Below are 18,871 nucleotides of genomic sequence, written 5' to 3' on the forward strand. Positions count from 1 at the left end.
ATAAAAAGAGAACTCTCCTTGGTGAATTTTTAAAAATGTTTTTATCTAAGTAACAGTATGAGATAAAATTCATTTGTTGATGGAGGTAAGTGTAGTAAGCACCACAAGCAGATATTTTGTAAAATTTTATCTCATTTCACTAAACATTTTTATGGCAATTAAATTTTACCAAAATAAAGAGAAAAAACAAAAAAACTTAGTTTGATTAGTTTTGGCTTCTGGTTTAATAGTTATAACAAATCTTTACCAACTACACTTTTATTTATACTTTGGGTATATTTTTCACATGATATAATTGTTTGTTTCATATTTGTCTCCCCAGTAGGCTGTGAGCCCCTTGAAGGACTAAATAAGTTCAGTGTTCTTTCAGTCTTAATACCTTATATTTCTTGTAGTACTTTGTAGTTATTAGAATAGATGGATATCTATCAGGTCACTTGATTTTTTTTATAACAACCCCTTATGGGATAAGGAATTATTTTGGAACTTAGAGAGCTTTAAGTGACTTGTCTGAAATCACAAAACTATTACATTTGTCCATCCTCATCCTGCCCATGCTTTCTACCTAGGGTTAGCTCACTATAGCATTTGGCCAAGAAAACCAGGTTCCCCTAAATGAATCTCAAAGATAAATATCCTCACTGCAGTACTTTGGCTTCTTCCATTAAAAAAATAACAAAAACAAAAAAACAAAACTATAGAGACCTTATCCATGGGAAATAGGAAGAAAAGCCAGGGAATCAGCCGCTCTCTTGCCGGAAATGCATGTTCTGATGGGAGAAGATGGTGAAAGGAATCTGCGCCAGATCCCACGCCGGAAAGAAGCTGTCTGAGATCCGAGGAAACATCCGTCTGCTAAGAGGAGCCAGCAGCCTGTTGACAAAAATTTGGGAGGGGAGGGGAAGTCAGAACTCTTCTTCTTTTTTCTTTCTAAAATAAATTTATTTTATTTTTATTTATTTTTGGCTGCGTTGGGTCTTCGTTGCTGCACACAGGCTTTCTCTAGTTGCAGAGAGCTGGCGCTACTCTTTGTTGCGGTGCTCGGGCTTCTCATTGCGGTGGCTTCTCTTGTTGTGGAGCTTCTCTTGTTGTGGTGGCTTCTCTTGTTGTGCTCTAGGCGCGTGGGCTTCAGTAGTTGTGGCACGTGGGCTCAGTAGTTGTGGCTTGTGGGCTCTAGAGTGCAGGCTCAGTAGTTGTGGCGCACAGGCTTAGTTGCTCCGCGGCATGTGGGATCTTCCCGGACCAGGGATCGAACCCATGTCTCCTGCATTGGCAGGCGGATTCTGAACCACTGCGTCACCAGGGAGGCCCAGAACTCTTCTTTTTGTGTGACTTTAGATAAGTCACTTAAGCTCTTTGAGTCTCAGATTCTCATCTGTACAATAAAGATTTTATATTAAAAAAATAAATAAAATCACAAAACTCGGGCTGAGGTCAGGGCCTGCTTTTGTGACACGTACTTCATCTTTAGGGATTGAATAGCTGCAACACTGTCCAGGAGAACTTTTTGCAGTGTTGGAAACGGCCTGTAATTATGAGCTGTCCAGTACAGTAGCCACTAGCTACATGTGGCTGTTGGGCACTTGACATGTGGCTAGTGGGACTAAGGTACTAAGTTTTAAATTTAACTTATTTAGTCTTAATTTAAATAACCACACGTGCCTAGTGGGGATACCATTTTTTTGGACAGTGCAGATCTAAATTCATAGGTAGAGTAACTGTTTGCAAGGACGTTCTAGCAGGGCTCACACACTGGCACTGGATTTAAAGTACTCCCTGTGTAATTCTGTGATTCTGTAAACTCTGAACTGTAAAACAAGTAAACCTACATATATGTACCCAGAAAGTCAGTTTGAATACATTTGGAAACCATCTTTGGTAGGTTTTTTTTTCCCCCCCTTTTCCTTTTATTCAAGTGTGGTTGAGGGGACTTTTTTTTTTTTTTTTTTTTTTTTGGCTGCATTGTGCAGCATGCGGGATCTTAGTTCCCCAACCGGGGATCGAACCCGGGCCCTCAGCAGTAAAAGCACGGAGTTCTAACCACTGGACTGCCAGGGAATTCCCTCTCTTTGCTCCTCTACTTCTTTAAAAATCTCAGCTTTCTCTCCTAGGAAAAGGAGAGAGATTTTGTTAAGCTATTATGATTAACCCTATCCTTGATGATTCCTTTTCCCCAACAGTAATCTATTTTAATCTGTACTCATGTAAAAGCTGAACAGTAAGTATTCCTAAATCATTTCATGCAAGTACATGATTAGTCCTTAACAGGATGTCAGCTCCCTGAGGACAAAGCCCTGGTTCCCATTTTGTGCCCTTTAAAATGGTCAACAAATGTATGTTGTGTATCTAATTCTGTGAAGAATTCAAAGAAGGTAGAAGTGGTCTAGAAAAGTATCTTTTGAGTTTAATTAATGTTCAAGTAAATAGTGGTCATGCATCTTGGGTTTGGGTCATTTCCTGTGTATGAAAAGGAGAGATCAGCCCACTTTTGGTAACCATTCAATGCCTAATAAGAAATGGGTTAGTCTTTTATTTTAGCCACTTCGTGTTGGGAAATGCTGTGAGCTGTTTGTGTCCTCCCAAAATTTATATGCTGAAACTATTCCAGTATGATGCTATTAGGAGGTGAGCTCTTTGGTAGATGATTAGGTCATGAGGGTGGAGCCCCCATGAGTGGGATTAGTGCCTTTATAAAACAGACCCCAGAGAGCTCCCTTGCCCCTTCCACCATGTGAGGTGACACAGTGTGAACACAGCCATCTATGGACCAGGAGGCAGGCCCTCACCAAACAGCAAATCTGTCAGCACCTTGATCTTAGTCTTCCCAGTCTCCAGAACTGTGAGAAATAAGTTTCTGTTGTTTATGAGCAACCCAGTCTGTAGTATTCTGTCAGAGCAACTCTAATGGACTAAGGCAGGAAAACAAACATGTTTCATCAAATGTGATTAGTAAATGCTGCTGGTGATGAGCAGATTTGACTTTCCTGATTGGTATCAGAGGAGGAGGAGGATTAGCAGAAAAAGATAAAGCTTAGATTATCTTTGTCTGCCATTTAGTGGCTCTTAATGCAAAATATATTTTGTTTTCAGAAACTATGGAGAACCTGTTGTAATTTGGGAGTATTATAAACTTCTGATATGATTATCAATGTATGTAAAGCTCTGTCAGAGTTACTTAGAGTTCTTGCTTCTTGAGTTTGGAGAGCCCTGGCATCTTAAGTTTTACAAGGTAGCACGTCACATTTATACACTTGAAACTTTGAGAAAGGGACATGTGTTTTTACAGAGAGTTTTGCATCCTTGTGTGCTGAGGCCTGCTGTCGTCTCTCTATACCTGTAGCCTTTAGCCTTTACATTGACTATCTGGGAATGGATCTGAAAGCAGGAAGCTCTGGAGGGAAACCACAGAGCAATAAGCTGTTCCAAGGTGTTTGTCTTGTAAAACTAGTAGCCGTATTCACTCATTCTAGAAAGTTTATTGATTTTGTGCCAGGCAGTGTGCAAGGTTCTAGGACTGAAAATGAGAGAGATTAAGTTCCTGGCTTTGAGTTGCTCGCAGAGGTGTAGATGATATTTAAACAGGTGAATTAATTATATTGTAGCATGTAAATGCTGTCTTTAAGAGACCTGTGAGCAGTTTGCAGTGAGTATTGTACAGCCCTATAGGATTTGCCTATCTTATCAAAACAATCTTGTGAAATAGGTGGTATTAATATCCTCATTCTACAGAAGAAGAAATTGAAAATGGAGAAGTGCCCTAGATTTTATTATTGATAAGTGCCAGACTTAAACTTCTGATTGTAATCTTATGATCCTTGCACTGTTCACCAGTTTGCTGCTTTTTTTTTTTTTTAATTTACTTATTATTTATTTTTTGGCTGTGTTGGGTCTTTGTTTCTGTGCGAGGGCTTTCTCTAGTTGTGGCAAGCGGGGGCCACTCTTCATCACGATGCGCGCGCCTCTCACTATGGCGGCCTCTCTTGTTGCGGAGCACAGGCTCCAGACGCGCAGGCTCAGTAGTTGTGGCTCACGGGCCTAGTTGCTCCGCGGCATGTGGGATCTTCCCAGACCAGGGCTCGAACTTGTGTCCCCTGCATTGGCAGGCAGATTCTCAACCACTGCGCCACCAGGGAAGCCCACCGGTTCGCTTAATAATTACCTTCCTCCTTTCCTTAGCTGGGGAATCCCCAAAGGATTATGGCGCTTGCACCTCATTCACTGTTACTCTACCACAGGCATGCATTTGGTCCTGTTTCAGGACCGTCAAGATCGTCAGCAAAAGTGTGTGCCGGTTTCATAATTGAAAAAGTTTATCAACTGAAAATTTTAGCATTTGTGTCAGACATTCTAAAAATGCTGGGCCATTGAATTAAGGGTGATAAACATACCAGTTTCAACTGGTTGAATGACCACATTCATGAATGTGTATTTGACAAAGCTGGCTCTGTGTAAATAAGCATCAGAGGAGCAGGCCAGGTGAAGCTGAGAGAGTCCGGGCCAAGCTAAACAGGAACATGGGCTACGGAGTTCGGTTGATTCAAACCTCAGCCCCATCACACACACTGCAACTTGGCCTGGAGCTTCTTTTTGTGCCATCGTAGTACGTGCCTCAAAGTGGTGCCTTATTGTGGGGATTCAGTGTGGGGGTGTGCCTGGCACGATGGTGCTTGGTGAGTGTGTGTTTGAACCCCTTCTCCTGTGATCAGCACATTAAGACTGACTTTGGCTGCAATTTTGTAAAACTAACCAACAATTGATCTTGAATACCTTGGACGCCATGATTACTAAGATGGAGTCTTAAAAGTAATACACATTTTTAAAAAATTTTTTAAAAATTTTATTTATTTATTTTTGGTTGCACTGGGTCTTCGTTGCCGCGCGCGGGCTTTCTCTAGTTGCGGCGAGCGGGGGCTACTCTTCGTAGCGGTGCATGGGCTTCTCATCGTGGTGGCTTCTCTTGTTGCGGAGCACAGGCTCTAGGTGCATGGGCTTCAGTAGTTGCAGCATGTGGGCTCAGTAGTTGTGGCACGCAGGCTCAGTAATTGTGGCTCGCGGGCTCTAGAGCGCAGGCTCAGTAGTTGTGGCGCATGGGCTTAGTTGCTCCGCAGGATGTGGGATCTTCTCGGATCAGGGCTCGAACCCGTGTCCCCTGCGTTGGCAGGCGGATTCTCAACCACTGCGCCACCAGGGAAGTCCAAAAGTGATAAACATCTTTAACTAGTAGAATAAACTACCTTTAGATGATTTTTAAAATTCTTTATTAATTATACATTGTTTATGTGGTATTTGAGAGTTCATGTAGTATTTTAGTAAATAGTATTTTAGTTCATTGTGTCTTAAATTTTTACCAACAAACTACCCTTAGTAACAGAGAAAAGTAAGTCCTCTGAGGAGAATAATGTAGAGAGGAGGGGTGATGTGTGTGTGTGTGTGTGTGTGTGTGTGTGTGTGTGTGTGTGTGTGTGTGTGTGTGTGTGGAGAATAGCTCAAAATGGCAAATAGGACATTTTTTGAAGGTCAGCATTATATCTTGTATTTTTATCACATCAATATTCCATTTTTCTCCATAAAAAATTTGCATTACTACCAATAGAATGTTTTAAATGTCTTGCCATTATAAAAATGATGGCATTTCAGGAAGTTCAGCTTGTTTACCCTTGGCTTCCAGTATGCCTGGCACACTCCCCATACCCTTTACTCGCCCACGTCATGGGAGAATCACCATCCTACTACAGCAGCACAGCAGACTGATGAAATAGATTTAGTACTTAGTTCATAGTTGAGGAAATTGAGGCCCACACATTGTAGTTTACCCAGGGTTACACAGCTACGAAGCAGGAGAACTGGGAGGTTCTCTTAGAAGGCATCCCAAGTTCCCAAATCCAGCCTTCTCTTACGTCACTCCTACAGTAGTTAGGTAATATTTACTAAGAAAAAGATGGTACGTAATGTGCTGGGTATGAGTGGATAATAAACAGAATTGTAAGTAGTTCTCTACCCTTTGAGCAGTTTGATTGGTCTGTCAAGATGCTAACATGGGGTAAAAGGTAAATAACAATAAAACTAAGTGATGCAAGGCATCAAATAAGTGATAGAGATAAAAGTTATCCAGAGTTCTGAGAAGGAAGCATTCAGACTGGGCTGAAGAATATGGAAAGGCTTTGTGCAAGAACAGAGACTCGATTCTACAGTAGTCAGTGTTTCTCTCACCTGTTCCTCTGGTCTTTTGTTTACTGCTGATAATGGCTGAAAACTATCTAATTGCAAGTTTAAGTCTTTTTTGGCTTCTTTGTTGTTTGGAGGGTGTTCATATTTTTACAGTTTACACTAGAATAAAAATTTTTTAATTGTACAGATTTTTTTCTACTCTTTTCCGTCCTTGATAGTATTAAGAAAATGATCTGACACTAACCCTTAGATGAATTTTATTTGATTTACAAGTTTCCTTTTTCATTCCTCATAGAGCATATTACTCATTCATCTAGAAAAGTTTGAAAAGATTTTCATAATAGGGTTTAGTTGACAGGAATAGCAGAAAAGGGAAATGGTTCTGATGGAAGAGAATCAAGTTCAAATGTTGATGGGCTTAGGAGTAGGGACAGAAGACCCAGAGGAGGTGAAGACAGGAAGAGACACGGTGTCCTTATGGAGTTGACGTGGGGACATGGAGGATACAGGTGAGAAACAAAGTGTCAGCCCTGCAGCTGGGAGCCCCTCTTAAGTCATAGACTTCTAGGACTGGCAGGGATTTCAAAGACCCCCTTCATTTTACAGATGAAGAAATAGCCTGAAGAGGCTAAGTAACTTGCTCAAGGTCACTCATAAAAGTGACAGAGCTGGGATGAAAACCCACATCCCGAGTAATAAGCCAGCATTCCTACCATTTCCCCCAAGATCTAAAAGTGCAGAACTCTGAACTAGAGGAATGTTCCTAAATGTGGTACTTAAGGACCCTTTGCTATTGCCGTTGTTTCTAATACACCGGAGCGGTTTGGCGATGCCAAGATTAATTTATCTGATGAAGGAAGGCATGTTGTATTAACATACGGCACGTCAGCATTTCTCAGCCGTTTGTGAAGCGCACTCTCTCTGATGTTTTCTCCCCACCTTCCAGGTAGCCCTACTAGGCAAGGACAGTTATATTGAGCTTTATTTTATTTATTTATTTATTTTTAATAAATTTATTTATTTTTGGCTGTGTTGGGTCTTTGTTGCTGTGTGGGGGCTTTCTCTAGTTGCAGCCAGCGAGGGCTACTCTTCGTTGTGGTGCGTGGGCTTCTCACTGCGGTGGCTTCTCCTGTTGTGGAGCACGGGCTCTAGGTGCATGAGCTTCAGTAGTTGTGGCGCACAGGCTCAGTAGTTGTGGCTCGCGGGCTCTAGAGCGCAGGCTCAGTAGTTGTGGCTCGCGGGCTCTAGAACGCAGGCTCAGTAGTCGTGGCACACGGGCTTAGTTGCTCCGCGGCATGTGGGATCTTCCCAGACCAGGGCTTGAACCCGTGTCCCCTGCATTGGCAGGCGGATTCTTAACCACTGCGCCACCAGGGAAGTCCTTGATTGGGTTTTTTGTTGTTGTTGTTGTTGTTGTTGTTGAGTTGCATGAGCTGTTTATATATTTTGAAAATTAAGCCCTTGTCGGTTGCATCATTTGCAAATATTGTCTCCTAGTCCGTAGGTTGTCTTTTCATTTTGTTTTTGGTTTCCTTTGCTGTGCAAAAGCTTGTAATAAGTTTGATTAGGTCCCATTTGTTTATTTTTGCTTTTATTTCTATTGCCTTGGGAGTCCTTTAGCAATTCTTAATGAAATTAAAATGAAATGAAAGTTACATACTCTCAGTATTTGATGCAAAGAAAACATTTGTTTTTTCTTTTCTTTTTTTCCCTAGGTGGTTCTGGAATGGAGCCGGGATCAATACCATGTTTTGTTTGATTCCTACAGAGACAATATTGCTGGGAAGTCCTTTCAGAATCGGTGAGAAGAGATCAGTTTTGGAGAGTAGCTTATTTGGGCTTAAATAAGTCATGAAATCACCCATGCTTTAAATAGAACAGTTGAAGGGGTCTTTCCAAGTTGTAGGTATGGTTTAGCTTGTTCAAGACTACTCACATGTGAAGGAACCTTGTAGTCCATCCTCACGTTTTATGGATGAAAACTTTGATTGCCAAAGAGCAATCCTGCTTTGCAGTATATTGAGTACTTTAAGTTACGTGATCTCGCTTTGTCCTTGCCCCAGTTCTGTGAGGTCGAGGTAACTCCATCCCCCTGTAGGATGAGGAAGCCAGGAGGCTACTCTGCAGCCAGTTCCAAGCCCCGGCCAGTGTTCTTCTGTTGGCATCACTGTGTTAACCAGGGCATCTGCTGTGGTATCCACCAGGACTGGACGCCCACACGCACGCCCCTGTGGTCACCACATCTGGCTGCCTCGCTGTGGGGAGGAGCAAACAACCTCACAGGTTGGGTCTTTTTCTCCTTAAAGCCAAGCTTCTTGGTGCAGCCGCTCCTGAATGCTGCCTTCACCCTTTTCCTTGGAGATTTTTTTCCTCCCTCACAAGACAGACCTCAAAGTGAAAGCAATCTTTTCCAACATCCTCCTTCCCTTCTCACAGCTAAAATAAGTCACACACGGTCTTTTCATTTTTTTTGTCTGTAAAACTGTTACTTGTATGGTTTTATATCATAAAAGCAATATATGTCTATGGTCGAAAACAGTTCAAACATTATAGAAAAAGAAAAAGAAAACGTAAAGCCTCTCTCTTTTCCATTCTGAATTTCCCCTGACCTAGAGGAACCATGGTTAATGAATTTTTGTTTTGGATTCTTCTGGTGACCGTCCTTTTAACTTAAAAAAAAAAAAAAAGCAAAAACAGAAAACGGAGTTCTCTCCTTTTTAATTTACTCACTTTATGCAGTATCTATTAACTGCTTTCCATTGTAACGGCGCACAGCTAATCACTATAGGGCAAGGAGCACGGGGTGACCAAAAACAAATGTGAGGTAGCTAACAAAGGTACTTAACCTCACAGATAGACCTTGGTCTGACTGTCAGAGGCCATAATCGGAAACTCCCCTAGATCCTGACTGCCCATTTTACCTTGAGGATAGACACCGTGAGTCCTCCTCTCTACCTTCACTGAACCAGAAAACCTAGTGAAAGTATAACTAGTAATTGGTGTCAGTTGATGCACCTGGACCATTTTCTGGGAGCCTCTAGACTGCATCGGCAATTCTGCTGGAGCTCTTGTCCCCACTTAGAAGCACTTCGTTGCGCCTCCATCCACTTGTTATGAGTGCCTATATGGTCCCTATCAAATAAGTAGCTTTTTAAAAAAGCTGTGCTAATTAGACATAGATGTATGCACTATTATAGTCCTGAACATCTCAGCGAAGAAGGGCTGTGGGATTCCTTGAGTTAGCCTAAAGCTTTACTTTAAGCAAGTGAATGGCGAAGTAGGGAAACTCTAGATCTTTCTCTTAGGATCTCTTAAAACAGCAGGTTCCAAAGAACCTGGGGGATCTGCGAAATCAGAGGTATTTTTATAACAACGCTGAGGTGTTATTTGCCTTTTTTACTGCGTTGACATTTGCACGAATTGTGTAAAAGCCATGGTGGGTAAAATTGCCACACCTTAGCACAAGCCACTGTATTCACCACCACCACCACATATCTGCGTGGGGCAGAAAAAAGCCGGTTCGCTTAAGAATGTTCCTGAGGAAGCAGTAGAAATCGTTGATTTGATTCTATCCTGACCCCGTGAGTACACATTTTCTTAATGCTCTGTGTGATGCAGCGGGAAGCACACCTCAGGCACCTGACTGCATGGTGACTGTCTTGAGGAAAAGCCCTCTCGTGGTTGTTTGAGTTGCAACCTGAACTCACTGTTCTGTTTCATGGATCACCATCGTTATAACTTGAAAGGACAGATGACAGTGTCATTACTCAGACTTGGTTATATTTGGCAGGTACTTTCTTGGCAGTGAACAAAGCGATCCTGTGTTTGAAAGGAAAGAAATGATAGTATTTGCTGCCAAAGATAAAATTTGAGCTTTGAAGTGAAAATTAGAATTTTGGAAAACTTGTTTCCACCACTGTAAGCCTAACAGCTTCACAATATTGCAAAGACTTCCCTGATTAGATTTGCAGCATTATCCAAGAAAATTGCATTTGTTAATATTATGTAAGAAAATTAAGGAAGTATGTCACCATTTGGCAGAGCTGCATAACTCATTAAGCTGTTGTTTTCCAGATAACCAATGCCTTGATGTTACAGAATTTCACATGGGTGAAAGCCATTCAAAGTGCAAGAAAGACCAATGGATTTTAATGTAAAAGCACAAAAAGTTCATTAATATAGTTTCAGATTACACATTGCAACTAATTTTTAAGAAACTTCCGCTTATTTTGGTGTAGTATCAAAGAAGAATATCCACTATTATTTGAAAAGGCTATTAAAATACGCCTCCCTTTTCCAAGTACGTATCTGTGGGCCTGGGTTTTCTTCAACCAAAACAGCATATGGGAACAGATTGAATTCAGATGATTTGAGATGCTTGCTTGCTTGCTTCTACTAAGTCATTAAAGAGATTTGGAGAAATGTAAAGCAATGCCTCTCTTGTCACTAAATTTTTTTTTTGTTTCGGAAAATACTGCAATTTTTGTTTAGTTTTTATTTTATTTCATTTTATTTTTAATTTACTTATTTTTGCTGCGTTGGGGCTTTGTTGCTGCGTGCAGGCTTTCTCTAGTTGCAGTGAGCAGGGGCTACTCATCATTACGGTGCGCGGGCTTCTCATTGAGGTGGCTTCTCTTGTTGTGGCACACAGGCTCAGTAGTTGTGGCTCATGGGCTGTAGAGTGCAGGCTCAGTAGTTGTGGCGCACGGGCTTTGTTGCTCCGCGGCATGTGGGATCTTCCCTGACTAGGGCTTGAACCTGTGTCCCCTGCATTGGCAGGCAGATTCTTAACCACTGCGTCACCAGGGAAGTCCTATTTTATTTTTTAAAAATATTTATTTATTTATTTGGTTGCACCAGGTCTTAGTTGCGGCTTGCTGGCTCCTTAGTTGCGGCAGGCGGGCTCCTTAGTTGCGGCATGTGAACTCTTAGTTGTGGCATGCATGTGGGATCTAGCTCCCTGACCAGGGATCGAACCCGGGCCCCCCTGCATTGGGAGAGCGGAGTCTTAACCACTGCACCACCAGGGAAGTCCCTGCTATTTTCATTTAAAAAGTTACTTATGTTAACCCGTGAAGGGGTTTATTATTGTTTTAAAATGAATTTTTGAATGTCTGATTTATTTTCGAAAATGGCAAGTGTGAATCATTAGAGAAATGCAGATCAAAACTACAATGAGGTATCACCTCACACCAGTCAGAATGGCCATCATCAAAAAATCTACAAACAGTAAATGTTAGAGAGGGTGTGGAGAAAAGGGAGCCCTCTTGCCCTGTTGGTGGGAATGTAAATTGATACAGCCATTATGGAGAACAGTATGGAGGTTCCTAAGAAAACTAAAAATAGAACTACCATACGACCCAGCAATCCTACTACTGGGTGTATACCCTGAGAAAACCATAATTCAAAGAGTCATGTACCACAGTGTTCATTGCAGCACTATTTACAATAGCCAGGACATGGAAGCAACCTAAGTGTCTATTGACAGATGAATGGATAAAGAAGATGTGGCACATATATACAATGGAATATTACTCAGCCATAAAAAGAAACGAAATTGAGTTATTTGTAGTGAGGTGGATGGACCTAGAGTCTGTCATACAGAGTGAAGTAAGTCAGAAAGAGAAAAACAAATACCGTATGCTAACACATATATATGGAATCTAAAAAAAAAAAATGACTCTGATGAACCTAGGGGCAGGACAGGAATAAAGAAGCAGATGTAGAGAATGGACTTGAGGACACGGAGAGGGGGAAGGGTAAGCTGGGACGAAGTGAGAGAGTGGCATGGACATATATACACTACCAAATGTAAAATAGTTAGTGGGAAGCAGCCTCATAGCACAGGGAGATCAGCTCGGTGCTCTGTGTCCATCTAGAGGGGTGGGATAGGGAGGGTGGGAGGGAGACGCAAGAGGGCAGAGATATGGGGATATATGTATATGTATAGCTGATTCACTTTGTTACACGGCAGAAACTAACACACCATTGTAAAGCAATTATACTCCAATAAAGATGTTTAAAAAAAAAAAAGAAGTAAATTATATTCAACCACACACACACACACACACACAAAAAGAAAATGGCAATTGTGGATAGTTAATACCTAAAAACAAAAGCTTTTGGGGTTGCTTAAGAATTTTTAAGCGTGTTAAGTATCTGGACCCTAAAAAGTTTGAGAATAATTCCTTAATGTAGCAGTTGTCAAGCTTCAGTGTCCAGCAGAATTCCACAGAGGGCTTGAGAAAATACAGTTTCTCCCCACCTCCAGGGTTTCTGCATCTGTTGGTCTCAGAGGAGTGCAGAGAATTTTCATTTCTAACAAGTTCACTGGTGATACTGAAACTGCTGGTCTGGTGACCACACTTTGACAACTATTGTATTAACGGATTCTTAATGAAACATAATTTTCCTCCTCCTCCAGTTTTTATTTTGACAATGCTGATTTTCCTAAGAAAAGCTCAAAATGGCCTTCGTTTACTCCCAACATTTATTGAGTACTCACTCAGCCTACTGTGTGTGATGCTGTGCTGCGTGCTGATGGTGCACAGATGCGTAAATCTCTGCCTTGACGGAGCCTCAAAACTTTTAGAAGGAAAACTAACTCAGAAAACCTAGATACCGAGGTCAGCAGTTTTAATCAAACACTCTTGTTCTCTTTCTGAAGGGGGTGTGTCTGTGTTTTAAATATTTCTTCTCCTAATTTTAGATTGCATTAAAATATAGTTTGATTTTTATGTAGGGATATTTCAAATTTATCTAATTTTGATGATGACAAGAAAATGGATCACATGTAATATCTAATATGTTCTAATATATTTTAAAAAACCATAACGTTTATAGGAAGTTTTCATTGTTTTGCTAGTGTTTCTACATGTCTTTTTAATGTTGTTTGCCCTGAATGAAAAAAAAAAAATCCCATTCTATATGCCAGTAACAAATGAATATGTGAACTGCCTACTGCTGCTCATTGTGAGGCCTTAAGTCAGTCTGGGGCTCAATTTTGTCATCTCTAAAATGTAGATATTAGATTAAGTGTAAAATCTCTTCCAGCTTTGTTTCTAAGATACTATTCATGTTCTAGGTTTTTTTCTCTGCTTTATGTGATGTAGAACCAAGGGACTATTAAGTGCCTTCATATTCACTTAAACTAAACTAATTAAAATAAAAGGTATCACCATGGCTTTGGTTCTGAATCGTAGGTAACTTTCTTAGTCTTCAGCTCTAAGATAAAGGCTTCCTTCTCATCTGGAAACTAAGATAGTGGTCTGTGGTTAGAACAAAAGACTCACACTCACTGTGACCATGTCTAATAAGTAGAAAAACAACTGACTCACTGACCAGGGGCAGATCACACGATCTCCTCAGGGTTGTCAGTTTAACACCAGAGAATTGGATTGATCATGTAATACAGCCTTACTAGAAGTGCCAGGACATAAATGCATTATTATATACTTATGCTGTTTTCCTCAGTTGAACTTGCATGGATATCTCTTGACTCTATTAAAACAATCTTTAATAGCAGATAATTACTCTTACAGAAAAGCTTTGGAGTGTGCAAATTTTTACCTCCTTTTTAAAAGCCTTTTCTAAAAGCCTTTTCTTTCTAAAATATGTCACTTAAGCTTTTTTTTTTTTTTTCCAAATTAATTTTTAGTCTGAGCATAGATAGATCACCTGTGAACTTGGGAGTGAGATGACTTTGGATAATTTACTTGCGGGTAATGTGAGGCATTTTTTTTAATAGGAAAGACTAATGTTTATGTTGAGGGAATGAACTAATAGTTATTTGGCCAGTAAATACATGTTAAACCCCACTATGTCCCAGGCACTATTCCTAGGCATGTAGTGATGAACAAGAGGAACTCATTGACCTCATCTAGAACTGATATTTTAGTGGGGAAGGCTTTTTTTTTTTTAAACTTAAAAACATGAACTGTAATCTACCTATAAATCAGTAGTTCTCAATGTGAGTTTTTGGACCAGCAGCATTGGCATTACTTGGGAACTTGTTAGAAATGCAGATTCTGGGGCCCCACTCCAGACCTAATGAATCAGAGACTCTGGGGATGGAGGCCAGCCATCTGTTTTGAAAGTCCTACAGGTGATTCTGATGTCCGCTAACATTTGGGAACCATCCATATAGACACATGCAGAAGAAAACCTAGGTGAGGAAACATTTGCATATCATTGCAGTAGGGAGAGAGAGCCTGAGCCTGTACAGGAAAGAGAGGAAATAATTAATGAAGAGGGGCACAGAATGCATGACACCGTTTTTGCCTTAGAGATAGTTGATCTAGTGGAAGACAGACATCAAAAAAAATAGTACAACCGGTATGCTAAGGATTCTTTAGAGTACAAAGTACAGTGGAAGTTGCTTCTTAAGCAGTATATTTTCTTTGTGGGAGGTGAGGGAGGAGGGCATTTGGGGAATGAGGAAGTGGTTAAAAAGAAGCATGAAAGAAAGGATATTCTAGGCAGAGGGAGAAGCATGTTCAGAGACACAGAAGCCTGCAAGTTCTTATCCTGTTTGGGTAAGGGCATACAAATGGAGCATCTAGAGCACAGGGTATAGATTATGAAGGAGTTTAGATTTTATTCTACAGGCAGTGGTGCACCTTACGGGAGGGTTGGTAGATGCTCAGCTGTCACTTGTGTCTGAGTATGAGCTGATTGATTCCGCATTTTCCCCATGAAGCTCTGGGTCCCCTGGAACCTCTGACCTTCACCTCTTCTTATGCTCTTCCCTTTGCTCCTGTCGTCTCTGCCACACTGGCCTCTAGTTCCTTAACCATGCCAGATAGGCAGCTGCCTCAGGGCATTTGCACATGATGTTTCCCTTCTCTGGGCTCTTCTTCCCCAGTTGCCCACATGGCCTGCTTCCTCACTTCCTTCATCTCTTTGCCGAAATGCCACCTTCCAGTAAGGCCATCTCTGCTCTCCCTGTTTAAAACTGACCCCCCACTTAGACATACTGTGTATCCTCATTTTCTGCTTTATTTTCTTTATGACATGGAACATCATCTGACTTCACTTATTTGGTTTATTTCCTGTCTTCACCTTTCTAGAATGTAAGCTTCATGAAGGCATAGATTTTGTTTTCTTTGTTTACTGCTGAGTCCCCAGCACCTAGAACAGTGCCTAGCACATACTGAGTGCTCAGTAAATACTTATTCAACAAATGGATAAGCACTCCTTTCATCCAGTCATCTCACCTACTTCTTTTAAGCTATAAGTGTTTTTTAATTTTTTATTTATTTTTTAATTTTTTTTAATGTTTTTTTATTTTTTTCCTTCCATAATTTGAAAGATTTATCCACCAAACTGCATTTGTTTTCCCCTGAGATAATTAACCCTGTGGCCGAAAGTCATGTTTTGGTTAGTCTTTGGAGCCCTTCGTGCTGCCGTGGGCCCGATCCTGTGCCTGGCCTGTGAGAAAGACAAAAGGAGAGTAAGCTTGGGTCCTTGGCCGAAAAAAAAACCCAGCAACCAAAAAAACAACCCCCCCCCAAAAAAAAAAACCCCACAAAACAAAAAAACTGTACTGTTTCTTGGAAAAGATCAAACCTGAAACAGCATTATCCAAATTATGTCTATGTCACTATGAACTCCTGTGTTGTAGGTCTGGAGCAGGCTCTGAAAGATGGGTAGGATTATGGTAAGTTGATGAAGGAAAGGAGAAGAAAGCTTTCAGCAGGGGTAAAACCTGAACAAAAACACTGAGATGGAGCTTAGACAGGATACTCAAGAATTAAAAGCCTGCCTGACTCCTTGGGGGTAAGATAGTAAGGGAAAAATCAAGCAGGTTCGGAAAGGTCTTCTATGCTAGTGTTTCAAGTAAATCATTGAGTTCCTCACGTTGCAGGCACAAATCCTAATCCTCTGGGTACCTGTTTCCTGCTGCCTTGGAGCTTACATTCTGGGGAGGGACATGAATTACCAGTGTATGTAACATGTTAATTGTTTAATAGGTGATTATTGCTATGAAAAACAAAACAAAACAGAGTAGGGCAAACAGGATGGGGAGGGGCCAGGCTTGGGGGCAGCTGGGAATGGGAAGGCTGTAGCATTAAAGAGGGCCAGGTCTTCATTGTGGACTGCTGGCTAACTCTTTTTTTGGTAATTTTGTTTAAGCTTCTAATTTCTTTTCTATGTTTGGCTGCATTTGTATCCCAGCTTTCTCACTTGCTAAACTGAGAATGTAGCAGTTTAAAGTGAGCTTCTAAGACCTCCCCCACAGCCTTAAAACTGAAGGGACAACAGCCTCTGCCGGGTAGTTGTGATGATCAGACGATGCAAAACTGCATAAAGTGTCTAGCAGAATGCAACTCACAGAGAAGGTGCTCAGTAAATATTAGTGCCCCAGCCCCAGTCTGGAAGCATGTAAGTCGGTGATATACGCCATGGTTGGATTACCTTTTCGCTGAATTTTTCATAACCTCTGAGTTTAAACCCTGTTATGCTCTTATTCCCAAGTATGTTGGAAAAATGCATATAAGCTGGAGGACTTGTGGTTTTACCCTAGGCTCTGTCTGCCCATGCCGATCGACGTGGTTTACACCTGGGTGAATGGCACAGATCTTGAACTACTGAAGGAACTGCAGCAAGTCAGAGAACAAATGGAGGAGGAGCAGAAAGCAATGAGGTAAAACTGATTGTCAGAAAACAAAACACAAAAAGTTCTACAATTATAACTAATGGTACATTTCAGAAGGTAGATGATGTTTACACTGCTATTCAAACAAGAATCTGCATCTCAAATTCATGCCGTTACAAGATTCTGGCAGTCATGCAACCAACCCTTGTTTCTTGGCGCCCAAGGACGACTCGGCCACTTTGGTGAGATCTTGGCCTCACTTTGTCAGGTGGCCATCTCATGAATGTGGTGCTCTAGTGATGCCTTGGTCTCCAAAGGGCCTACAGGTGGAGGAGCCACCTAAGGGAGCCCTGGGCTTCCTACTCATTCAGTCTGAGTCCCAGATGTGATAGCTTCATGAAGTAAGGTTTTATTATGCAAAATTGCTACACAGTAAGATGGATTAGTCCCTTGAAAATAAAACAGGCCTACAGACATAAGTTTTTTTCCATTTGATAAAGGCAGTAAAAAGTATATTTGTTACCCTTTTTAATATCAAATAGTATGCTATGGAACTAAAAATCTTGGTAATTTTTTTAAATATGGAATTTTGATTATCTTATTTACTTTATCTGGGAGAAGTACAGTGGGCTTCTGGAGAGCCTTCTGAGCTGGAGATCTGGCTGATGTAACTTCCCTTCTGATTCCTCAGGAGTATTTACTGAGAATTTCCCCATTCATTTCTTTGTAAATGTTATGGGTGCACCCTAGTTGCAGGTCTTTGGCCATGTTATACTGCAACACATTTGTCTCTGTCTCTGTCTCTGTGTTCCTCCCCAGTGCATGAAAATCACTTTGATAGCCTCGTAACTATGTTTTACTAGTAAAATGTAAAAGCTTATATTTTAAGTAAACTTTTGTGGTTACTGTGGGTGGTACATGATAATATTTGTTGATCATAGCATATTAAAATGTATAATTTATTATGCATCTTAAATGTTATACACAGTACAGTACTTCTTAACTTACTGGTTGGTTCTCGTGGAGTAAGCAGGAAAATCAATGTTGTTAAGTTCCCTCATTCACATGTAAGGCTAGCACTAGTCCATGCATATATAATGAAATCTATTTGCTTTCACTAGAGAAATCCTTGGGAAGAACACAACGGAACCAACTAAGAAGAGGTAAGCATTTTGATTTTCCTTTCAGTAATGAAAATCAAAGGAGTGAGGTGAACTGTCTAGGTTCTTCTCCCTTGCTTTTGTTGAGTACACAACAAAACAGAGTAAGTATTTTTTACTTACTCTGCTGCTCCTGTTCAGTCCCTCTTCTTTTGGTTTTTGACCCCCAGATTAAGTGCATCCATTAGATGAGAAAACAGAGGCACAGCTGATTGAGAACTCTGGTTATTCTGGTTGTAGCTAACCAAAGCTTTATCGTTTCTAGATACGTTAGGTAAGGTTTTTCTTCTTTGTCGTTTCCATTAATCTGTCTTGATGTGCTGTTCTCTTGGTTCACTTAAGTCTAACTTACACCAGTGTTTTCATTTATAGAATCTATGTCCATTGTTTAACTATATGTTCAGTGTATATTTCCTTATCTTTAAAAGCTGTCATAGTTGTAGGTCTTATATTTAAGGACTTGGGAAGGAGATTTAACCCAATGACAAGAATCAGATGCTCTGTCTTGATTTGAATCATACCTGACTCTGATAGGTCCTTAAAACAAGACTGTCTCACTAACAAGCGGAAATCTCTGTTAACTGCCACTTCCCCACTGAACCATTAGACTTAAAATAGAAGAGTTATTCATAGAAATGATCCAAAAGTGCCTTCTGAATCATCTGTTAATGTTAATTATGCATATTTATTTATAAATATCTATTGCTAATACTGTTATTTTTGTTTATTTTTTAATTAATTAATTTATTTTTGGCTGCATTGGGTCTTCGTTGCTGCGCATGGGCTTTCTCTAGTTGCGTCAAGCGGGGGACTACTCTTCATTGTGGTGCATGGGCTTCTCATTGTTGTGGCTTCTCTTGTTGCAGAGCACAGGCCCTAGGTGCACTGGCTTCAGTAGTTGTGGCTTGTGGGCTCTAGAGCCCAGGCTCAGTAGTTGTGGCGCACG

The 18,871-nt window shown here is 40.8% G+C and overlaps 1 protein-coding gene across 7 annotated transcripts in view; it reads left to right on the top strand.

Moving 5' to 3' along the window:
* The window catches only part of GNPTAB (N-acetylglucosamine-1-phosphate transferase subunits alpha and beta), an 81,964-nt gene that overhangs the window by 17,257 nt on the left and 45,836 nt on the right, over window positions 1-18,871 (top strand). For 4 of the 7 annotated variants that reach the window (XM_082419307.1, XM_082419308.1, XM_082419310.1 and 1 more), the window contains exons 2-4: window positions 7,884-7,969; window positions 16,694-16,813; window positions 17,887-17,928. In XM_082419307.1, coding sequence (XP_082275433.1) covers window positions 7,884-7,969; window positions 16,694-16,813; window positions 17,887-17,928 — 248 coding nt within the window. The remainder of the gene's footprint in view (window positions 1-7,883; window positions 7,970-16,693; window positions 16,814-17,886; window positions 17,929-18,871) is intronic. The other 3 variants (XM_082419309.1, XM_082419312.1, XM_082419311.1) reach the window with 1 other exon arrangement.

Source organism: Balaenoptera physalus, assembly GCF_965194825.1.
Source record: "Balaenoptera physalus genome assembly, chromosome: 13".
Lineage (NCBI taxonomy): Eukaryota > Metazoa > Chordata > Mammalia > Artiodactyla > Balaenopteridae > Balaenoptera > Balaenoptera physalus.